General features: G+C 35.3%; 1 protein-coding gene across 1 annotated transcript in view; it reads left to right on the top strand.

The window, feature by feature from the left end:
• Positions 1 to 1,002: 1,002 nt before the first annotated feature.
• Positions 1,003 to 26,376, top strand: part of LOC145283362 (uncharacterized) — a 34,363-nt gene continuing 8,989 nt past the window's right edge. Inside the window, exons 1-4 of the mRNA XM_080132275.1 lie at positions 1,003 to 1,205; positions 11,746 to 11,806; positions 11,967 to 12,038; positions 19,117 to 19,412. Of these exons, the coding sequence (XP_079988401.1) occupies positions 11,767 to 11,806; positions 11,967 to 12,038; positions 19,117 to 19,376 (372 nt within the window). The 5' untranslated portion in view covers positions 1,003 to 1,205; positions 11,746 to 11,766 and the 3' untranslated portion in view covers positions 19,377 to 19,412. The remainder of the gene's footprint in view (positions 1,206 to 11,745; positions 11,807 to 11,966; positions 12,039 to 19,116; positions 19,413 to 26,376) is intronic.

Raw genomic sequence — 26,376 nt, 5'->3', positions numbered from 1 at the left:
CATTGAGACTTATATGTAAATACTTTACTAACAGAAATGCTGGCATATACTTTAGTTTATGATTGAGTAATGTTTGAAAATAACTGTTTCAGTTGTTTCAATTTGCGGTAATTTACAAGTATCTGAAAACATCAATATGTCTATTAGCTATTTATGTAATTATCTTACCTACATGTGAATTCGTCAACTCTCTTAACATATCTTTAAGTATTCCCTCCTATTTGCCACTTGCGTCAACTAATTTACATAACTAAATTTCCAAACATCTCAGTAACACGCACGCAAAATAAATGACAAAATAATAAATCTCTTTATCCCCATATAAATAAGTAAGAAATAATACTACATAATAATAATAATTACTTTAAAAATAATATATAAAAAAGATAATATTTCGTTTCGTTATGAAAATAAGATATGCCAGAGTTTAACAATTTTCGAATGGAATTAAAGTAGAATAACTTATGCATATGTTTATGACCCAACGAATCACGGGTACATTAAATCTAGAATGAATCGTTGACAACATGTCTGTGTTTCAGAATGTAAGGTCCTATGAAAAGAACTGATCGATTATTACGGAGTCCTTTTAAAAAAGCTTTATGGGAAAAAGTGACAAATTACAGCCCTTATTAGTTGTACATTTATTCAAATTATTTTTCAACTACTTCGTGTGTGTGTACTCTTAATGTTAATCAGACGGATTAAAAATAAATACAAGTCAGGTAATTAGTGTAAAAGTAATTTATGCTGAATATTATGTTATCGTCGTCATTATGAATAAAGTCCCTTTTTCCGGTTCTCATCAGATGCCGTTTATAAAACTTGTGCAACAACTTTTCTCAATGAATAAAATTCACAAACGAAACCCTATTTATTTACTTTTTTCGGAATATCAAGCGTAAGCAATATAATAAGAGAAAGCGTCGATGAGAAAATTCATGACTCGACTTGATTCCCACCATGGTGGCGTACTTCTTAAATGCGAAATTTTTACGACTGATTGACGATAAAACAAAAATAAATGCGTGGTTAAAACATCTTTTGTTTTATCTATACAAGTGTAATAATCTCAACACCTGCCATTTGATTTGTGTAAGATGTATTTATTACCATAAGTTTCTTATAAATAGCGACCATAGTCTGAAAGCAGTACACGTTCGTTTGGCGAAAAAGACGTCAAGACACCTCACGTCAAGAATATCGTAAGTAAGATTTTACAATTTCTAATCACGACTTAATGGTATAATATTTGACAAAATTCTTTTTTCTTTCATTTTATATAGAAAATGGGGTTTTCTAATATTCACTTTTTATATTCGAACAATATTATTGATACATATAAGGCCATACTGTTATGATGTAACATTTTTCGATACGTTTAGTAAACCGACAATTCAAATTATATTTAAATTGTTTATTATTACCAATAGAATTGAATGCAAAATACGGCGTTATGTTGCCAGATCAGATTGTCTGAAGATACTAACATCCTGACATGAAATGTAACTAAGGCAATTGATGTTTTTTTTTCTTTTCCTTTCCATAACTCGATTATGTTCTGCAAAGTAAATCAATAAAAACAACAATTATCCTCTATAAAGCATCAAAAAACTGTATAAATATGTGGATATAGAAACTCTTGAAGAATAAATTGCTTTTTCCAAATAACCGCATTTTGCATTAACTAACCTTAAAAGGGGTTGATATGCTGTAAAATTAATCAATCAAATAAAATAACACCTAAAGCTAGTCCAAGTAGACGATTAGCTGTTTCAAGCTTGGACTAAAACTACTCTACCTAAAAACAATCTCTCTCTCTCTCTCTCTCTCTCTCTCTCTCTCTCTCTCTCTCTCTCTCTCTCTCTCTCTGTGTATATATATATATGTGTGTGTGTGTGTGTGTGTGTGTGTGTGTGTGTGTGTGTGTGCGTGCGCGTGTGCATATGATGAGAATAATGGAAATAGTATTCCGAAAAAATAGAGAAATAAAAAGAAACAAATTAAATTATATGTTCATCAACGTTTCGTCTTTATTTCTAGACTTCCTCTGGATGAAATAGAACAGCCTCACACTTTGCACATTAAAAATTTTCAAATAGTTGTACTGTTTTTTTTTTTTTTTTGCTTACTTAATCGCATTCATCCAGACGAAGTCTCGAAATAAAGACAAAACGCTGATGAACACATAACTCGGTTTGTTCCTTTTATCTCTCTCTCTCTCTCTCTCTCTCTCTCTCTCTCTATATATATATATATATATATATATATATATATATATATATATATATGTGTGTGTGTGTGTATGTATATATATATATGTATATATAAGTATATATGTATATATATATATATATATATATATATATATATATATATATATATATATAATATTCTTCGCTAAAAAGAATTGAATCCTCTACTGAATCTATTTGCGCTATTAAATACAATAACATTCCCCTACATTATATGGAATAACAAGTCGATCAAGACAGCTAAGTCGCTGGCATTTTTTACTGCATTGTCTTCAAAATATACTAAATTGATGCTATTGCTTTCCCTATCTCCCATTCTTAATGTCTATACCTACCTATTTAAATACACACATAAACATACACACACATGTGAAGGCTGTCGCTCACACGTACATTAAATGTTATTATATAGATTGTAGGTTAAAAGAGTTAAGGCTCATTCATTCTTTATAAAATATAATTCGACTAATTGATTAGTTTTTCTTTATTTTGAATTATCTGTTAATTACGTAATCATCCTTTCTTGACTCATAGAAATTTTATTTTCATACATATTTTTTATATTTTCATTATTCTCAGTAAGTATGAAGATCAATTCTTTATTTCATTATTCATAAATTGCACTTAATACATTATAATTAAAGCGGACCAGATACACGTACGTTTACAATCTTTATAAAGATTAGTTCTTAAATAAAGTTCCGGTTTTTTACTAAAATGTATAAGAGCTACGAAGACGGGAGTGGTACTAATAAAAAGAGCGACTTTCTGTGCTTCAGAATTTATGTTTGTATATAGTTATCAATATTTACAGCCAGATCTTGTTAGCGATGAACGATGACTGTGCTTGGCTGGCTGGTGTGTGCTTTGTTATATGGGGGTTGTTTCTAAATTAAAGCTTCCTATTTTTTAACTAAAAAAGTTGAAGAGTTAGGAAGAATTTTTTTTTTACTCACTTACAAAGCATATCGCCACTTGGACATAAGGGGCTACCTTTTGGGGCCATGTATAGGAAAGATTAACAAGATATTTGTTTATGTTACGTTTAAACTTCTGCATATCAGGACAGCCAGGGGAGCAGGCAGCAGGAAGGGAATTCTAAAGTATAGCTGTTCGAGGGAAGAAACTATTAGAATAGAAAGCTTTCTGGCATTTAGGGACAACAACAGTGAAGGAGTGAGATCTTATTGCTAAGCAGGTTTGTCCGGGGGGGGGGTACAAGTGAAACAGGTTCATCAGAACACATTCCATTAAAATATTTGTAAAACAGGCACAGTGATGAAACATTGCGGCGACGAGACAGGAGCTGGAGTAAGTTGATAAAGTGGGACCGATTAGATTGGCAACTCTTTTTTGGACTTTATCTAAGAGGGAGGGAGTAGTGGTAGATGCACCATCCCAGATGTGTCAACAATACTCCATGCATAGGCGAATAGTGGCCTTGTAAAGGTGCAGGATAATCTCAGGCGTAAGTAGTCTTCTAGCTCGATAGAGAGAACCCACCTTCTTTGCAGCAGCCGTTGCAATGTCCTCTATGTATTTGTTCCAGTTCATATTGCCTAATGTTAGGCCGAGGAGTTTAAAGGTAGAATTCTCAATTAGGGTGTTATTTGTCATGAATATAGGAGTTGGAGAGGCGTTTGTACTTGTTAAAGGAGACCAGTTTAGTTTTACTAGCATTAAATGTTATCATCCATTTGCGGCCTCATTCGACTATAGTCTGGAGGTAATTTTCTAATGATTCTGCCATTGTCTTGGACTTATGTACATCTGTTTTTTCCCGCAGGCATATTATAGAGCGCTGTATCATCAGCAAATATACCTATCTCGGACACAATATTATCAGGGAGGTCGTTTATAAATATCAGGAATGATAATGGTCCAAGGATCGACCCCTAAAACACTCCCGCATTAATGTTATGCTGCTTGGATGTACGTCCGTCAATGACAACCTGTATACGTCTATTGTCTAAGAAGGATCTAATTATATTTAGTATACGTCCAGTTATACCGTGCGATTTAATTTAGCAGCCCTTTATGCCAGACTTTGTCAAAGGCCTTGGATATATCAAGGGCTACAACCTTGGTTCGCCCGCCTTATTCAGTACATGGTAAATGCGTTCAGAAATGACTGTTAAAATATCTGTAGAAGAATGACATTGCCGGAATCCATACTGTTTGTTAGAGAGAAGATTTGCTTTTGCGAAGTAGTAAACTAGTGCTTGATTAATTAAGGTTTCAAAGATTTTAGCGAAGAGTGCGAGGAGACTAATAATTGAAAGGGTCTGTTCTTTAGCCAGAATTCGTGTACACTGGTACCACAGAAGCTATCTTCCAGCTATTAGGGAAGCAAGATTCAGCAAGGCATTTATTGTAGAGCTTGGAAAGTATGGGAGCTAGCTCGGCTGAACATTTCTTAATTAGTAATGCAGGGATGAGATCAGGCCTTTGAGGTGTTTAAGTTTTTTATGATATTGCGGATATGAGAAGAGGTGGTTTTTATATCATCTAATGTGGCCTCAGTCCGTATAAGGTAATTTGGGAGAGAGTTATTTGTTGGCTTTAAGCTGGAGTTGGAGGCGAATCACCGGGCTTCTCCATTGCCGTGCGTGCACCCTTTTGGTTGTTGCTCAGTGGAGGAATTATTGATTGCCCTTTATTCACTACACTATCATAGATTTTCCAGAAATCACGAGTTCCTATCTTTTGCGATTCTATGCGTTTGCTAATTATTTCAGCATGCTTTCTTTTGGCTGTTGCTATTTCACTCTTACAATGATTTCTAGCATCTACGAATTTTTGCCTGTTTGTATTTGACTTATGACGTACAAACCGGCGGAATGCATGCTGTCTTTGTGCAATGACATCTGCACAATCTGCAGTGAACCATGGGGGTTAGTGAGGCTTACTATAATACTTCCCTGTGGGAACATGTGCTTCAATGCCCGCTTTGCACCATTCAGTTGTCTCATTCGCACAAGATGTTATATAAAAATGTATTTAAAAATAGTAATAAATTAATTAAATATCTGCAACTTAAATATTTAATGGATGACATTGTGAACTATTAAGTGTAATTTTCTTTCTTACATATATAGGCATGTGATTTAATCGACATGATTAAATATTACAATACTTGTCGAAAAGAGATACCAGTAAGTGTTGACCCAGTGATATTAGTAATACACGATGTTTAGATATTCGTGAAATATTGCAAATTTAATTTGTTGTGATGTAATAACTTTTCACGGAATAAGTCCGGCAAGAAAATCAATATTTTATCATTTGATCTAATATTCAAAATAATAAAAAAATCTATGTATCCATACTTTGAAATGTTTATACTCTTTTGAATTGATTTACGAGGATCGTTGAAAATATTAAACCTCCTTTTTTAACAAAAAAATATAAAAAAGCTACGAAGACTGGATTTGTGTTATTAAAACAAACAGCCATTTTGTGGTTCAGAATTTATTTTTTACATTGTCACCGCTAATTCCAAAGTACTTTACCAGGGATGAACGATAGCTGTGCTGAGTATTCGGTGTGCCTTTTACATACGAGTATCAGTCTAAATGTAAAGCTTACTATATTTACTTAAAAAAATATAAGAGCTACAGGGCCGGGAGTGGTACAACTATTGTGCTCCAGAATATATTTTACTACATAGACACTACCATGCTAAATGTATTTTGCCAGAAATTAATTGGCACATATCTGCTTTTAGCCAACATTTTTCTAGAAGTGTAAGCCATGTTCAGTTTAATAACTGTTTCCGATGATCAGTTGTTCTACACAAATCCTGGAGGGGACTTGTTCGCAGTAGACAGTTCTCGAGTTGGAATCCACAGAGTAAAAGATTCTTCACGTGTTGATACGAAGAAAACATATGCGAAATTGCTGCAGAAAGGTTTAATGTTTATGGAGCAATTCTGGTTTCTGATTAGGTGGTAGCAGAACGTGAATTAATTCGATTCTAAATAGTTTCTCCCGACTATGCGGGAGCATACCCTATTATGAAATATTGCACCCCCCCCCATTTTTTATAATGAGGAAGTCCCTTTGGTTCATTCTGCTCAACAATAAATATATATGTTTATATTCAATTATACATAACAAAATTAGAAATCATTTGGATCTTAAAATTTTAGCACGTAAAAAGACGCCATTTTTAATTGTGCTCAAATGTCAAACATATACATCTATGTGTACATAAAAGAGAAATAACAATGTTTATTTTTACCTTAAAAAGGAATGAGCATGTGAAAAAAAGGAAGCCGTTCCTTAAACTTGATTATGCAGCTTTGTTCAAAAAGGTATACACATAATAAATATATATGAAAAAGACGGGTATGCCTTTTTTTTTTTTTTTTTGGTCGGGAAAGAGTGAAAATAAACCTCGTCGATCTGGAGTTGGTTTTGTCATCAAGTCTAGCCTTGCAACTTCATAATCGTCTTTACCTAAGTGTGTGTATCCGACCGCGTGACGACGCTTTCCTAGAAATAGAGAGTAACACCAATGTGACATTGGTTAGCTGTTATGCCCCAACACTGGATAGTCCAGATCAAGGGAAGGACGACTTCTATGATCTCCTTCTTTACCGATGATGTTGAGACTTCTTTGAAAGCATTGCGAGATATAACCCATTCTGCAGCAGTGAAAGTTCTCGGAATACCACGAAGAAAGCATCAGGACTGGTTTGACGTGGGAAATACTGAAATAAAAACTCTTATCAACCAAATGCACTCTGCACACAAAACTTGGATAGACGACAAAAACTCGGCTTATAAAAAGTGTAAAGGTGAGGTTCAACGAGCCTCCAGAACCATGAAAGAACACTGGTGGTACACTAAAGCTATTGAATTTTAAGAAGCCGACAACTGTAAAAACTTAAAGGTTTCCTACAATGGCTTGGAGGAAGTATTTAGACCCCAGAAGAGTAGTGCGTCTCCCTTAAGCACTGCTAATAGAAAAATACTTCTCACTGACAAAACAGATATTCTCAACCGTTGGAAGGAGCACTTTGAAAATGTCTTAAACACGTCTCTTGTCATTGACAATGGCATTATATCTTCCATGCCACAGAGTGCAGAAGTACCGGAATTGTCATTTGAAGCTACTTATGAAGAAATATGGGTATCCCTTAAGCAAATCGCCGCTTGTAAATCACCAGCATCGAATGGCCTAATTCTTCCGGAGGTGTATAAATATGATGGAAACACTTTAGTGGAAAAGCTTTATGTTCTATTTTTGAAGATATAGAAGCCAGGTACGGTTCCACAGGACTACAAAGACACCTGCATTAAACACCTCTACAAGAATAAGGGAGTCAAGAATGTTTGTGACAACCATCGTGGGATATCTCTGCTTTCGATTGCTTGAAAGGTTTTGGTTAGACCCATTCTAAACAGAATCATCACGCATCTCGTCGATGAGATGTATCCTGAGTTCCAGTGCGGTTTTCGGTCGGGTTGCGGCACCATTGACATGATATTTTAACTCCGTCAAGTGGCAGAAAAAATCCGAGAGAGAAATCAGGAATTGCATATGGTGTTTGTTGACCTCACGAAGGTCTTTGATACTGTGTAGCGTGGCGCTCTTTGGCAGGTCTTAAGAAACCTTGGTATCCTCGAGCATACTAAACGTGATTATTTCTTTTCATGAGGGTATAAAGGCTAATGTTGTCTCTGATGGCATGATGTCCGAAGCCTTCCGTGTTATAAATGGCACCAAACAGGCGTGTGTAATGGCACCAGTTCTCTTTGCGCTTTTCTTCTCACTTTTGCTGAAACATGCATTTAGTGAAATTGACACTGGTGTAAAGTTTTAATTTCGGTCATCTGGTGGATTGTTTAATCATCATCGGTTCAAAGCCAAAACTCTTCACCGAACCGAAGTTTATTGCGATTTGCTTTTTGCCGACGATGCTGCTCTGGTTGGTTGCCACCCTCCGAGGAAGCAGAGGCTCTTCTCGATCGTTTTTAAGTTGCAAGTAGGGTCTTTTGACTGGCAATAAGCATAAAAATGACTGGGGTAGTATATCCACCTTCCCCGACTCCAAAGCAAGTTGAATGCGTAAGGAAAAATCCAGAGTATAGATTTCCCGAACATAAGCTGAAAGTGGATGGTCTTAATATAAATTATGTTATGTCATTTCCCTACCTTGGCAGCAAAGGTAACCATAGTTGATCTTTTTGATGATGAAATTGTTCACAGGATTGCTAAGGCTACCTGTGCCTTTGGAAGCTTTGTCACAGCTTGTGGGATTAAAGGGGTATTCGACGGGACACAAAAATTCTTGTTTATCGTGCTGTTTTTCTCTCTATCCTTCTTTACAGCTCTGAGACATGGACTCCGTATAGACATCACATTCATCAGTTAGACATATTCCATAAAAGCTGTCTACGCTATATTTCTAGTCTTACTCTCCGCAGCAAGGTTCAAATGCTGGATTATTCAGAAAATGTCAAATATTTGGCATTGAACCATTCCTCATCCAGTTACAATTGCAGTGGACTGACTGGTCACGTCTTGAGGATGCCTGATAACAGAATACCAAAAATTGTGATGTGTAGTAAGCTGGCAGATAATAAAAGTAATTGGCTAAGGTACAAGGACAAGTTGAAGAGTAATCTGTCTGCAGTAAACATATCATATGAGAATCTTGACAAAGAAGCGAATATCGTAAAGAATGGAGATGGCGGTGTTTTGAAGGAATCCGAAAAAATCAATATGATAGCCTAAGTAAGTTGAGAGAAAACAGAAAAGGACAAAACGATTTGCAGCGACACCGCTATTAAGAGCTGCTAACTCATATTCATGGTTTATATGCGACCTTGTTTGCCGGTCTCCTATTGGACTAAAAAGTCATCAGAGGCAAAAACATAAATGAATATAAAAATGTGGGTATTCTGAATCTCATATGTCGTATCGATGGGAGAGTTCATGCTATATATATATATATATATATATATATATATATATATATATATATATATATATATATATATATAGTTTGTTGAATAAGGCATTAAATATATAGTTGGTTGGATATGAAGTACAATATATATCATGTAATATAACAATTTAATATGCTTCAAAATTCCTTTAAAATATGTAAGGTACAGAAAAATCCTCGTATGTTGTTGCATTTAACTTTCATTTTCGTGTTAAATTAAATATAGATTAAATGTATCTATTCACCAGAAATATTTTTAAAATATGCCTCTGTTCCAATACCAAAAGCCTACTATGATAATATTTTAACGTCATACTTCAAAGTATTTTACGTTTATCAGCTAAAGTTGAAGTGTGAATGCAGAGACTTATCAGAGACACTGTGTTTGACTTTGTTTCCTATTTTCGGGTGCATACTCTAAAACTGAGCATCTTAGGGGTACTGTTTTGTCATGTATATTCACACAATTAGATTGGGCAACTATAGCCTTACAAGTTTGAGGGTATCAGTTTTACTATTTGTGTGGATGTTGTATTCTGACTAATATTACAGGAGCCAAAAATCTTTGGAAGCGTTTAGAGTGGCTGCTCTATCATCATTTGTATAATATCGCGATGATTTAATGTCATGTCGCGCATGAAGACGAACTCTTCGCTCATCCCAGGTTGGCATTATCAATGCTACATTCCTATTGACGGGTGACCCGCTGATGTTCTACTTGTGTTGAATGTTGGGGGCTATACACATTTACTTTGTCCAAGATCACTCACTTTAAAACTGAAACTATTAAATGAGATGACAGCTCAATCAAGAACAGCGATCAAACCAGACGCACATACAAACTGCAATTCGCTCCCTTCTTTTGACGCTCGCATTCATAAATATCACTCGGCTTAGAACTAAGTTAGAAGCATTTTTCATCAGGAACTCTCCGAACACCATATCACTAAGTTACCATAACCTACAATCTTTCATCCCCTCTAAACACTTAAACATTTTTTTTATTACATTTTCACCCCAAACATCTGCAGTAGAACGGGGTCCATACTGGTGGTCTGATAGAAGTTTAGCAGCTGTAAGATGATGGACTAGAGCTTGATTATGATATGGTCGGCTATCTCACAAATTGCCGTAAAGACTCGGACAGATACAGGCATGGACTTGGAGTTTATATTCGGAGCAACCCCTGGCTATGAAACCCAACCTAGAGTCAGACGACCATGCCTTTTTGTGATTTTCAATAACTTTGCAACATAGTATTAGTTTACAATATTTTCTCTACTGTTCTCCATCGACCCAGGACTAATCAATCACCTCTCTGACAGTATAAATGCAGCCGCCTCCTTAGACACTACCGCCCAAATGTATGTATTTTGTGACTTTAATGTCCACCACAATAATTGGTTTAGCTTCCCTAGTCGCACATACACATCTGTTAACATCACAAATGATTTTTAAAAATGCATTTCCTGACACAGTTATTAACATTCCCGACCCGATTCTGTCAGGATCAGAAAGCCTCACTTCTAGACTTATTTTTGATCACAGTTCCCAAGGAGTCTGTAATTAATACTCATTGCCCACAGGGAATACTGATCATTTAGTAATAATGATAGACATCACCATAACCGTTTGACGCTCTTGAAGATGCTCTGAGGAAAAAAATCCTTTTACCCCCTCGACGTAGATAACAAACTCGACAAGCAGAATAATTATAACACTACAAAGTAGAGATCCGTGCATGCCAGAAAGCCTTCTACTTAAATAGTTTCTTCCCTCGATGTGTTAGACATTGGAATTACCTCCTGGGTTCCTGCTTCTCTGACTGTACTGATATGCAGAAGTTAAAGTGTAATGTAAACGGACATCTTGCTGCTTCACTCCTTGCAAATAATTTCCCAAATAATAGCCCCTCTGCACGGTGCTTTGTTTGATATGAAATAGCAATAAAAATGTTTTTGTGTCGTAATTTTTATTAGTTTATAATTGATATTTTTATTATTTGGTTTATTCAGACTTCTGTTCATATTTTTGCACGTTGTTATTTTGATTTACATGATGTAAACTTTGACATTTTTCGAAGTAGGGAATCACAATGACAAACTCAGTAGTCTTTACGGAATTACAAACGTAAACCTTATTTTATCCATGAGAGTAGATTATTAACATAGCGCCTACCATGTCTGTGTGGAAGTGTTAAATAATAAAAAAAATGTAGCTGATTGGAACTTTCATCCATAGAAAAACTGTCAATTAAAGCTAATTATTAATTTGTGCATTCATCCTTAGCGTTACATGCACCCGTTAGAAAACATACGCCTCAAGAATTTCAGTGGTGCGATCGACCGAAAGGTTTTGAAAATACAAAACTGTGAAGGACAGTCGGAATAATCCAAATTATACGAATGATTTCTTGTATCCATTGCCAATGTCAAATACGTGAACTGCTATCGGCAATTCTCGTGTGGCTTTTATTGGAATAATTGTCAACTTAAATTCTAATTTTGTATGTAATTTTTATTTCTTAATAGATTGCATTCATTCAAGGTGTCATGGACATTTCAAGATTGATCTTTCTTCTTTTAACATTTGGTAGGTAAACTTTTCTTATATCCAGTGTAAGTGTGTTGCTTTATCAAAACGTCTCATGGCAAACTTGTTTTCCTTTATTGTTAATTGGTCCAATTTTTGCAATAAACTATTGGGATAATTTTCCTTTCTTTAAAACCATTTCCCAATTCGTTCTTTTTAGCGTTCGCTCACACCGACAGTGATAAGGCCAAGACAAAAACAACAGCTTCATCATCCGGAACTCAGCATAAAAGTAAGTCCTATTTTGAAGGTTGAGACGATAAATTAGATATTGAGATTAAAGGGCGAATTGCGATGTTGCGTGTAAACAGAATAAAATGTAATTACTGCGATGTGGACTTCTGGAAATAAAAGTCACAACTTAAAACTTATCTCTATATGAGATATGAATTATTTCTGCTTATATATTTCTGTTTTAGATTCACACGTGAACTATTTTACTGGTAATTATGAATTAGGTAATAGAGCTGCTAGGCGTAATATGCCACAATATAAGCTATATTTAGTTAAATTGATTTTTATGCAAAAAAAAGAAAAGTTGTGAACATGATTCGTGAAAACTCAGATACTCCCGAATTTTGTGAAATTTAAAACAGAATAAGCTGACACCAATAAAACTGTCAAACCATAGAAAACGTCAAAGACGGTATATATTAAGAAAAATCTATTTAAACATCCCATAGCTTTGTATTTAAAAAAAAACATAGATTTGCAATAATGTTATTCAACGTAATGGGCCCATACATTTTTTGCAAAAGACTTCTTTTCGAGGTATAAATTTCATCTGGTTCCAACGGTTTTTTCTAATCGTATTAAAATAATTAATATGATCATTAAATATGATTGTGAGAGTAGAGCTATTATTTGATTTGATTTGGAATTTGTTAAAGCAAAACATTTAAAGTTTGATGTTGTCAAAATAACCATATGTTCTTTACCAAATTAATAAAGCGCGTTTACAATATTACGAAATTACAATAGACGTGGACATTAAATTACCTAAGTGTTGTTGTGAAATCTAGTGTTCACATTTATATACAAGGTATATTTATGCACTAATACTTTAGCTAATATATGAATGCTAATATCTCAGATATGGATATAATATGTATTTAATTGTATTCAATTACTCGTAAAGCATGGACTGTTTACCAGATAACTTACTAATTTTTACTTGTCTTTAAACCTTGATATGAAACTAATATTGACAGTTTATTTTTAACATTAACAATTTAATAATCTAATAACATACGAGGGGCGTGCAATAAGTAAGGCCGCTGACCCACTTCCCATAGCAGTAGAGCAACGAAACTTCACTACATAGGAACCACCCAGAGTTATGCATTTCTCCCATCGTTTGATGCAGCTCTGGAGACCGTTTTTGTAGACCGCCCCAGGTTGGTTCTCCAACCACGACGTGACTTCAGAAATCAAGGCTGCATCATCTGGGAGGCGCTTTCCTTTCAAAAACAACTTCATGGCTAGGAAGAGGTGAAAGTCAGAGGGTGCAAGGTCAGGAGAGTAGGGAGGATGGGGACAGATTTCATAACCACACGCCCATGCTTCTGATCTGGCGACATGCGAGTTGTGGACCGGAGTGTTGTCCTGCAGGAGGAGGGTACCTTTGCTGATCTTGCCCCGCCTCTTGATTTTGATAGCTTCCGTTAATTTCCTCAAAAGTGAAGCATAATAGGCTCCTGTAATTGTGGTATCCTTTGCCAGGAAATTTGTCATCACTACTACGTCCCGGTCCCAGAAGACTGTGAGCATGACCTTGCCAGTGGAGGGCTGCACCCTTGCCTTCTTTGGAGGTGGTGAGTCCAAGGGCTTCCACTGCATTGACTTGGCTTTGGTCTCTGGATCATAGTGATGAACTCAGATTTCATTCTGTGTAATCAGTCTTTTGAAAAACTTTGACTCATCTTCTTGGCACATCTCCAAATTCATCCTCGAGCACTCGACGCGTTCTCGTTTCTGGAATGGTGTGAGCAACGTGGGAATCCATCTGGCAGACACCTTATGCATAGGCAAATGGTCATGGATGATAGTTTCCACAGATCCTGTACTAATCTTGACATCTTGGACTATTTGGCGAGTAGTAATGCGCTGATCTTCCAAAATGGCAGCCTCAACTTGATAGACAGAGGCCTCATCAATGGAAGAAAGGGGGCGACCAGGTCTGGGAGCTGTTTCAACAGACTTCCGGCCATGTTTAAATTCACAATGCCAGCGTTTTACAAGGTCATATGATGGGGCATTATCGCCACAAGTTTTTTTCATTTCATCAAAAGTCTCCTGTGGTGTGCGTTCTTTCAAATACAAAAACCGGATCACTGCTCGACATTCACCAGGCTTCATTTCACACTTGACTCAGTTGAAACACCTGTAAAACAGAAACCACAATCAGTTCAGAGCTGTAATTTGCCACATAACCCGTAGAGATATAAATCATTGCACATGCAAAGTTTCAGTTAGATCAGACAACTGGAAGTGGGTCAGGGGCATTACTTATTGCATGCCCCTCGTACATACAAGAAAAACATCATGCGAAACGTTTTTAATAAGTAACTAAAGCTATTTAAATATTATACAGTACATCCTAAAATATTTGTTATTAATTTAAAGCATTTAAAATTCATTAATATCGATATTATTAGTCATTATCTGCGTGTTGATTCAATTTGAATTCGAAAAACAAAGCTTTAGTACATTTTTATTCACGGAGAAAGTTTACGTTGTTTAATGTTGATTGGAGTAGAGAATATTATAAGGTAATGTAAAGTTTGATTTTAAAGGATTTTGCCAAATTATTAATTAATATTATTGTTTACTAATTTTTTATCTCTCTCTCCCTCCATATATATATATATATATATATATATATATATATATATATATATATATATATATATACAACATAATTACCTTACTTTTAACGAGAAATTACTTGTTCACAAGACTTGATAAACAAGTTTGATTTTCCTACAAAACAAAACACTGTTTTACCTAGTGTATGGACCTATTATTGATATTAAACAAAGATTAGTATTATTAAATTAACCACATTAATGACGCTAGAGTCATAAATTATGTATAAAGATAAATTAACATTAATATATTTTGGAATAGAATCAAAATGTGTAATAATGACTTTAGAATATGCAAAATATTGTATGATATAAATTTGACTCCATAATTTAACGCTGTTCATTGAAATAAGACTATTAGTCGGAATAGTATACAAATGGAAATCTTCAAAATTTATGTTTTATTTAAAAGTAATAATTAACTTATTTTAATTATTGCAATTTCATCATTTAAGTTTACAGCACTTCAGCCGTTTTACTTGGCAATCTTCATTATGTGCCGTTTGTTTTAGTCAGTAAAGTCGCCAGAAATTTAGCTAAGCGTTTAATTTAATCCACTTCTCTCGTTACGCCATTTACTACGTAAGGCGTAGATATAAGCTCTGGTTTTTGTTCACATCGTCTCAATGAGATCTTAGGAATTAGTCAGTTTTCTTATGTCTCGATTTTAACTTTTGTGGAAAGTTTTTGAAGATTTGCATAACTATACATTTTTGGAAAGCTCTCAGAAAACAGAAATCAGAAAATCAATGTTTGCATTTGCTCAGATGTGTATATGGTGGCTATATTTGTATTTACAAAATGGCGGCCGTAAAATGTACGTTATGCAATAAAAAACACACTGATTTTAACCCCTACATTTTAAGTGTCAAATTGTTAATTTATCTCTGATACTTTAAGAAATTTTAGTTTTTGTATTGCTACTCTAAGTCTCCATACGTGAATCCAAAATAACCGAATTGTGGTTGATATTTATTGCAGAAATTATTACAAAATCACACACATTCCATGTATGGGTTAAAATCCAATAAACAGGTAAAGTACAAGCCAAGCAGTGAATCAGCATCATTCAAGTCACCTCGTGCGCGAGAGAACCACCAGGTTCTGGGATTGACACTGGCTGTCCACCATGACCCACGAAACAAAAAACTGATGAATCTTCTCAATGCTCATGGCTACACTGTTTCGCATAGCAATACCCTTCTCATGAAAACTGTTCAGGCAAAGAAGTCTATGTACCACGATTCCTGAAGAAGGGAACCTTTGTGTTTTTCGCAGTAAATAACACAGATTTTGCAGAGGATACTCCTGATGGGAAGGGAACCACCTACGCAACCATCACGGCAGTGTACCAGAAAGTTGATCTTTCTAAAGAACCTGTTGCAGAACCTCGTATCATATATGATGCAAAGAGTCTATCAGTATCACCCTACCATGTAGACATGCTTCACTGTGACAAGCCTAAACCACAGCCTACCAAGAGGTCAGAACAGTTTGCTTCATCCAGGAGATCTCAGGATTATATCAACTAATACAGCTTGGATGGGTTGTTGCATCTGCTTTATCCAGAATGAAACTCTACTGAATGTGCTCATACAAGCAAATCAGCTGAGGAAGTTGGCAGTTGGAGCAGATCACCCCACAGGCATTACATTTGATATGGCTCTATATGAGAAGGTGGTGCAGCTCCTAGATGCAAGACCTTACTAGAAATAAAGTGTTGTTTCCAGACTGGGTGAGCTGCATGTCATCATGGCTGCCCCATGGAGAACTCAGGCATAGATGATGCCTGGGTGGAAGCAGGTGTGTGGAAGGGACAGAAATTCCAGAATGCGATGTTCAAGGCCATGATGAGGTACCTAGATTGGATTGAAGCAATTATGTTCTTTGTAACAGCAACTCGAAATACTGACCTGGAACTCCGTCTGCAATCTGGAGAAGTAGTGAGCAAGCTGTTCTTTGCCATGGACCGCATCAATTATAAGTGATTTTTGCCAAAGATACATCGCAGATATGCATGACTTGAGGACCAATCACCCTCAGACATGGGAGGAACTACAAGCAGGCAATATATCAGTCACGAAAAGTGTCATTCCCTTTGTGTCTGCTTGGACAGACCGTGTATGTGAACACTTGAACAAGCTAATGAAGCCTAGCTCTGGCATTATAGGCATCTCAAACAATGCAAATGTCAGAGAGAGATTTTTCTTGGTAATACCAAAACTTTCACGCCTGTCAAAAGAATTCAAGAGTCAGTTTCAAATGTAAGCTGATAGAATCACAGAGTATTATGAGCTTGAACCAAGTGCAATCAAGAGTGTACATGGTGCAGTCGACAAGATCAAGGAAGCCACACTCAGCCATGGAAGCCCCTTTACGACTAAAGGAGACAAACTGTTTAATGAGATTCCTAATACCTACATCCCAGATGAGTATGTACCACACATTTTTAAGTTGAAGTTGTATAAATGTTACGTGTCAAAGTGGATCAACGGAGATGTAAACCTCTGACCCCCTGTGAAAAAAAAGAACAAGATTTTCCTTTCTGGGAACAAGAAGATTATCGTAAAATCCGGAGACAATACTGTTAATCTGAAGGAGACCAAGGACCTGCTGTCAAGGCTGATGGTACTTGTCTGGTCAAGCCAGGATATCATCCAGAAAGAGGCCATAGGAAACTATGAATTTACTCTAACACCAAGCGTATCATTCTCCTGATGGAACAATTATGCCATGACACGACAAGTCTAAGTTAATCCATCTACAAGTTGGAAGTTTTACTCACCAAGATGCAATAGATACAGAATTTACAGAGGCTACATTTACTAATCAACCATGTCAGAAGATAGCAGTGGTGGATGGCATGGTGCTTGTGCAGAAGCTAACAAGAAACCAACAAAAGTAGTGACAGTCAAGTATCTGAGTAGCTGCTTCAATGATATAGTGGTGCAACTAACACGAAATTATGATGAAATCATCCTCGTTTTCGACACATACAGGGCAGATTCTCTGAAGAATGCAACCAGAAATAAACTTACATCAAATACATCCCAATGAGAAGGTTCCTCTCCAATGACAAGACGAAAGCTGATCTAACTGATTATCTTGCTGCCAAAACTCTAGAGTAAAACAGGGGATCATCCAAGCTGATTATCACATCTGCTTTGGATACACTAGGTGCAACAAAGACCTGGTATATGAAGTAAATAAGCACGAGGAAGAAGACACACTGCTGATCCACCAGGCTCTGTTGGCTTCACAGCAAAACCCATCTGATGCACACTTGGCATTTTTCCCAAAATACGGGCGTGTTAGTGCTAGCCACAACAAGCTATGATATATTGCTGAAATACACGTCGATTTCTATGGAATCTGGTTTTGTGTAAATTGTGTGGCGAGCTCTAGATAAAGAAATGTGTTTACTTAAGCTGACAACACAGGGAAGTTCTCCCGTATAGGCGAGGCAACCAGGTTGCAGATCTACCTTAAAGCAGATGAAGATGTTGTTACTGTTCTGCTGATGCTTATTGATGAAGTAGAAGTGACAGAAGAGATGTTGTCAACACTGGAGTCCTTCGTATGTGCACCTAAACGAAACCAACGACCACAGACATCCTCCCAGCACCTAAGGCCATCTTTGAGATGGTCCAATACAAATGTATATCTGACTGTTTTCTGGCAGATGTTGTTGCAGGGCTGTGGACTTAGCCAGTGCTGCAGCCAGTGCCAGAACGATGAAGATTCCCAAGCTGTGATGCACGATGATGATGATGATGATGATGATGATGATGATGATGATGATGATGCACAGAATATTATCAAACATTTCAATCTTTAAGATGTTTACACAAATATCCAAAATTTACAGCTAAAAGACATAAAATAATCCTGTTTCAGCATCTAACTTACTGCCTGGGCGGTTAAATGTTTACCCATATGGTGAATTATGTATTTCAATGGGAGGTTACAAAAGACAGAATGATAACTTGAACCATTTACACTCAAAATGTAGGTTTAGTAGTTAAAATCAGTGTTATTTCCTTTTACACGATAAAAAGTCCCTTTACATTGTATAAGTTGTAGTAAATGAATTGGTAAATTGAATTTCTCTCACACAATGGACCTTCAATTTCAACGGGAATAATACACAATTTTGAAATAATGGCGGATAGTTTAGCACATCTGAAAAATTTTATATGTGTAATAATATTGTAGATGATAGATATTGACTAATGAAAATTATATTAAAAACAATCATATTTCTTCTGAAACGATTTTGGCTGAAAATTGGAATTTTTAGCGAAACTATCGTTGTTATAATATATACTGTGATGATATTAGCATTAACCACGCTTAATACCTTACACAATTAAGTATAGCATTTGTAATTTCAATAATCGTGTTTAATAATTTACGTATGAACTATTCTTTTTTTATATTTAGATTGGTATAATCCATGGTTTTATCCTATTTATAATCCTGGATGGCGATCTTTCTACTACGGATATGGAGTTCATCCAAATTATGGTGTACGATCCTTAAGTCAGAACAGTCCCCATTATCCATATAACTATGGATATCCGCATCTGCAGGTTCCAGTGGCATACACCTTACCACATGTAACTAGTAATAAAGTAACACCTTATGCACAATATCCATACCTGAATAATTACATTTTCCCTCCTTATAGAGGATATTTTTGAAGATACATTTGAAGACGAAATGAAAATATCAGCATGGTAAGTAACATGATGTTATATTCGTTGTATATATAATTGTAGTTTTTCTATTACAATGATAATTATAATGATTGAAAGTCCTTTTACATTTTAATTGTATAATTAGCTATACGTAATGTCAGTTTTGCTATAGATGATACTTAATAAACTACGTTAATGTTCGAAAATATATAAATATATATATATATATATATATATATATATATATATATATATATATATATATATATACAGGGTGTCTCAAAAAATGACAGTGAAATGGAATAGCTTCGAATACAGAAGATAAATGTGATTAAAGAATCATGTTCGAACTTTGTGGACCAAGAAACTGCTGAAGCAAGTTAAGGTATCTCTCACCAGTGACAGTTCCGTTAATAAAAAATGGCCCTATGATGCCCAGTTCGGATATCCCACACCATACTGTTACTCCTGGCAAGTTTACATGGTGTTCAAGTATTACATGAGGATTTATAGGACCCCAGTACGTGCAATTATGGCGATTAATGGTGCCATTTAATTTAAAGGTTGCCTCATCGCTCCACACAATTTTGTGGGGAAACCCTGCATTTTCTGCACATTTTGCCAGGTACCATGCACAGAATTCGACTCTGCTGTCAGGATTGTCTTCGTTGAGAGCATGAATTAGTGTTGGAATGTAGCATTTCCAGTGCAGACGCTTCATGATGCGATGGACACTATCTTTTGAGATGTGGGTTTCCCGAGCAATTTGTCGAAGTGATTTCTGTGGTGATTGAAAGAGTGTTTCCTGCACCTGCTCTTTTCCAGGGCTCGTGGATGTCCGAAGTCGTCCAGAACGTTTTTTTGTTGACGTTCTGGACGGTTCCATCTGCTTCAAATTTCTCTTTGATGCGAGCAATGGTCCGGCGCGTTGGTGGCGGTCTTGCAAATTCCCTTCTGAATCGTCTTTGCATTTCAATGGCGTTTTCTGTCTTCCAATAACATTTCAGGACACACTTCCTCTCTTCCAAGCTAAGTTGATTTCCTGCCATGCTGTGGTTCACACCTCACACCTGCAACATAAAAAAGACAGCATGTTAGCAACAGTTAAAGTGTTAGTACATTTTTTGAGACACCCTGTATGTATATATATATATATTGGTACTATTTATCGGAATCGGGAATAAAAGTTTGGAACTTTTAAGGTATTGAAATCTGATAAGTTTGGGCTTTATTTCCGATTCCACAAACAGCTCTTTTAATTTTTACTTAACAGGATGAAGCAAATATCTATATATTAATACTATAGCGTGTGTGTTCTTTTGTTTGTCACGTTTACATCCGGGTCGTTTAATTGTTATGTATTTCCATTTCTTGTCATAAATTATTTTACCAAGAATTCTTCACAAGTTTCTGTTTCGGTTTCGTTTATAGCAGATGGCACTCCAGTAATCTATTTTTTGTATAAATAATTTTACCAAGAATTCTTCATAAATTTTGGTTTCGGTTTCGTTTATAGGTGAAGGAACCCATGCTATATATATACATATACACACACACACACACACACACACACACACACACACATATATATATATATATATATTATTATTATTATTATTATTATTATTATTATTATTATAGAGTTTACGTTCTATCGATTTTTATATATTATAAACTTGTGATTTCAAATATAAAAAATATATCCATAATTTAACTTAATTTAACTTGAATCGAAACTGAAATAAAAAAAATTGTGAAATATATATATATATATATATATATATATATATTTCACAAGTTTGTATTTCAGTTTCGATTCAAGTTAATGCACCTAAGCCATATGGATATATTTTTTTATATTTGAAATCACAAGTTTATAATATATAAAAATCGATAGAACGTAAATATATACAAAATCTGCAAGAATTAAAATATCATAATTAAGCGTACTTTATGACCGGCCTTTGCCGGGCATTCGTGCTAGCTTAGATAAATACTTTTGCAGTTTTAACAAAAAAGCTACAATAATATAAGAGCGTTTTGATTTACGCTGAACATATAGAATGCCAATATCAATATATTACATATGAATCAGTCCCCTGTGGAGTTTTCACAGTTCTCGCTAGTTTATATATTAATACAATAGCGTATGTGTTATTTTCTGTGTCACATTTACTTCTTTTTTTTTTCAGTTATTTTTCTTTTTCTTGTAGCAAATAATTTTACCAAGAATTCTTGATAAGTTTTGTCTTCAATTTCGATTATAGCTTAAGGAAATCAAGTTATACAGGCATATATATTTTTCTTCATAAGTTTTTGTTTCGGTTTCGATTCAAGCTGATTCACCCGCGTCATATGGATAATTAATTTTTAAATTACAACTTTGTAATATATAAGAATAGATAGACAACTGACTCTATAATAATATATACGAAATCTGCATAAATTAAAATATCGTATTTAAGTGTCAGGGCTGCGGCAGGTGTTCCTGCTAGCTTAGATAAATACTTTTGCAGTTTTAACAAAAGAGCTACAATAATACATTACATATGAAAGAGTCTGCTGTAGAATTTCCACAGGTCCATATAGTGTAGTTAATTATTTGAAAGTTGTTTATTTAAAGCATAAGATTAAGAGCAACGAAACTTCAGGTAAAGAATACCATCTCGAGATATAGCATAAATTCTCAGAGTCTAATTTATTTTATTGGTTAAAATAATAAATAATATAAAATTCTAGAGTTCACTTGCTTTTCACTTTCTCTAGATATTAAAAATGAAATCTGTTTCCGCACCTATTTGCTTAATGTCTATATTCACAGAGAGTTCGTATTTTAATAGTTAAAGATTATAAACTGTGGCAAAAGTAAAAAACATAGATGAAAATCTCAGAATGGGTTTATAATAATTTTGTATATAATGCATAAAATCATATAGAAACTTGTCAAACCATAATAATGGTAAAACTTGCAGAGAACGCTGTTTCACGGTTCTTTATAAATAGAGCGGAAAGTTAAATTTCGTTCTGTTTTAATCGTTTTTTAATTGCGCATGCGCCCAAAAATATCGAAAAAATAACATTCAACAATTGTACTTTTTATATAAAAAAAAACGCAAGATTTTTTTTATATAAAAATAAAATTTTATTAGCAAAAATGAAATGATTTAATTTCTAAACGAAAAAGGTCAATTTGGTATACCTTTTGGTATTTTTATATGTCATTGGAAATATCGACTTATTTTCGGGTATGCCTACAATGTATAAACAGTCTCAACATCCCCATGTAAAGAACGGCTTTCGGAATAGACACCCCCAACCTCCTCACATATTGGCCAATACTCCATGGTCAATAAAATACCTCCTACTTAAATCTTCTCATTCCCAAAATTTTACTATTGCATAAAAATGCTTATATTTGCAACTTGTGTATATATTGACGGTCGTGCTATCCATTTTTTAAACTTAATTTTTATTGTGTCAATTACTTTCAATTATTGGGGTGCATTCAAAACTAAGAAAAAAAAAACAGATATAAACGGAGTGAAATTTTAATTTCCGTTCCATTTTTAAAACAACCGTAAAACAGAGTGTTCTCCACAACTTTTTCCAAAATAAATTATACCTACATTTTAAATTATCGCCCCTAAAGTGAGATTCTTATATGTGAACACACTAAAGTAATAATAAGCAAACAATTATTTTAAACTTTAGTTAGGGGTTAGTTGCGCACATATCTCATCAAAATGCTTTCCTGTTGATGGTCAACCTTCATCTTTTTGGGCAGTTAACTAAATTTTGTAACACCCTTAAATCCTAACGGCGAAGTAAAAAAAACGCATATAATCGTTTTATCTTTTTCATAACCGACCGAATTTAGAGTTAGTAGAGTAAGTTTTTTTATTTAACATAGAGTTAGCATGTCATTTATGACTTTTATGAGATATTTTATAGTAAAATTTGATAAGAAACATCAAGAATGATATAAATTCACACCAAAGAAAATTGTTTACATTCCCAGGGGCAAGGAGATTATCAGTTGACCTTAAATTTATATTGGAAACTGATTCTTGTGGTCCAAATTATTTTACAACTAAGTTTATATGTACGAATAAGTAATGTCCCTGATCCACATCCATTTGTCTGATCTAGCTGAAATTTTGCATGTTCAATGATTTATATCTCTACGGGTTATGTGGCAAATTACAGCTCTGAACTAATTGTGGTTTCTCTTTTACAAGTGTTTGAATTGAGTCAGGTGTGAAATGGAGCTGTTGAATGTCGAGCAGTGATCCGGTGTTTGTATTTGAAAGGACGAACACCACAGGAGAGTTTTGATGAAATGAAAAAAACTTATGGTGATAATGCCCCATCATATGATCTTGTAAAACGCTGGCATTGTGAATTTAAACATCGCCGGAAGTCTGTGGAAACAGCCCCAGACGTGGTCGCCCCCCTTCTGCCATTGATGAGGCATGTCCGTAAAGTTGAGGCTGCCATTTTGGAAGATCAGCGCATTACTATTCGCCAAATAGCCCAAGATGTCAAGATTAGTACATGGTCTGTAAAAACTATCATTCATGACCATTATCATATGCATAAGGTGTCTGCCAGATGGATATCCAGGTTGCTCACACCATTCCAGAAGCTAGAACGCGTCGAGTGCTCGAGGATAGAATTTGGAGATGTGCCAAGAAGATGAGTCAAAATTTTTCAAAAGACTGATTACACAGGAATAAACCTGGGTTCATCACTATGATCCAGAGACCAAAGCCAAGTCAACGCAATGGAAGCACTTGGACTCACCACCTCCAAAGAAGGCAAGGGTGCAGCCCTCTGCTGGCAAGGTCATGCTCACAGTCTTCTGGGACCAGGACAGAGTAGTGATGACAGATTTCCTGGCAAAGGGTACCACAATTACAGGAGCCTATTATGCTTCACTTTTGAGAAAATTAAGGGAAGCTATCAAAATCAAGCGGCAGGGAAAGATCAGTAAATGTACCCTCCTCCTGCAGGACAACACTCCGGTCCACAACTCGCATGTCGCCAGATCAGAAGCACGGGCGTGTAGTTATGAAATCCTTCCCCATCCTCCCTACTCTCCTGACCTTGCACCCTCTGACTTTCACCTCTTCCCAGCCATGAAGTTGTTTTTGAAAGGAAAGCGCCTCCCAAGTGATGCAGCCTTGATTTCTGAAGTCACGTCTTGGTTGGAGGACCAACCTGAGGTGTTCTACCAAAACGGTCTCCAGAGCTGCATCAAACGATGGGAGAAATACATAACTCTGGGTGGTTCCTATGTAGAGAAAGACTAATAACTGCGCCAAGTTTCGTTGCTCTACTGCTATGGGAAGTGGGCCAGGGGCATTACTTATTGCACGCCCCTCATAATATCCTTTAAGTGGAGATGCTGGAACAAAAAACTTGTCTAAAACTAAAATTACTTATAAACATGCAATTATAATTATAAAAATTAAATATCAAATTATTTATTTAAGAAATTAACATGAGTAACACAGGCCATCACCAAAGATTTCTCTTTGAGAACAACTTGTGGTTATATGTATCTTCCTTTTTTTGTTTTTGCGGTAACAGAAATCAATCAAATTATACACATGATTTGTACAATTAGGATAAAAATATAGACAAATCGATAAAGTAGTTATAACCCCCTTCGCTTTCTCTATTTGTACATTATTTTCTACATAGTATAATGATTATTTAAAACCTCGTTCTTAACATGGAATTGAACTTTATAAATCATATCTTCCTACATTATTGCATAAAATCGCCATCTATGTTCAGTTGCATATGAAAAAATTCAATTAGCATTTAGTACACAAACGACTTCGTTTTCAAATCAAATATATCGTCGTCTTAAAATTCTAAACATGGGTTTTTCTGACATTATAAGCCAGCTATTTTGTGTTTTTGATACAGAGTTATGAAAATTGCATGAATATTATTTATGTGACATGTGAGATTTGTGAATAATTTTTATAGTCAAATTAAAAAAGAGAACATAAATTAATTCAAATATACTGATAAAAAATGCAAGGACTTTAAATATGCTAAAAATAAAGATTAAGCATTAATAAAAACATCAATACATATAAGCCACTTCATCGTTGTAATGTAATTGGGTTTTTTTTTTTTTCAGATAAATAATGTTAAAGTTAAGATATAATATATGCTTAAATACTGGTAAGCGATTGGGTAATTTGCGTCACCGGATATAAGTAGTAAAACATTAACTGAACAATGAAGACACAATTGTAAACAGAGGTCTGATTACCGCAACATGCACTGTATAGTAGGTCTCAGTTGAAAACATACACGTAAAACATGAAACACAGAGGAGTAGCTAATTACCAGACCCAAACTAGTATTATACGAAATATACTATTGTCAAGGTTCACTCAAGGCTACGGTGGATGTTCAAGGCGTCTTTTTCGAGCACCCCTCCCCCTCTCTCTCACTTCCCCCCCTCTCTCTCTCTCTCTCTCTTTCTCTTTCTCTTTCTCTCTCTCTCTCTCTCTCTTTCTCTCTTTCTTTGACAGAACGGTCATTACTGACCAGCCGTGGCACTCTTCAGGAATCGTCGCAATTGACTCCGGTTCTGCACCATTCTGAGCAACTTAGCCATGCTAATGTCCGCGATATCCTTCACATTGTGTGACATCCTGGTTTTTGACTTCCACGTCCTCTTCTGCCAGGGATTGTACCAAAGAGCAGATATTTTGTTAGGCCTTCTGTTCTGGTCACATGTCCTAATAATTGCAATTTCCTGTCATTGATGACATCCGGCACTGATCGGCATGGTTCAATCCTCGTCAGAGCCCATTCGTTTGTACATTTGTCCACCGAGCTTACACAAAGGAGTCTACGATAGCAGCATAATTCAAAAGCAGTAATTTTTCTGTTTTCGACTTTCTTTTAGACCCAATATTCTGCTCTATATGTTGCTATTGAGAATACCAAAGCTTGTAGGAGCCGTTTCATTGTG

The sequence above is a fragment of the Euprymna scolopes genome, chromosome 1, assembly GCF_053919585.1.
Source record: "Euprymna scolopes isolate OS-2025 chromosome 1, ASM5391958v1, whole genome shotgun sequence".
NCBI classification, from domain to species: domain Eukaryota; kingdom Metazoa; phylum Mollusca; class Cephalopoda; order Sepiida; family Sepiolidae; genus Euprymna; species Euprymna scolopes.
This window is presented reverse-complemented; position numbering and strand designations above follow the sequence as displayed.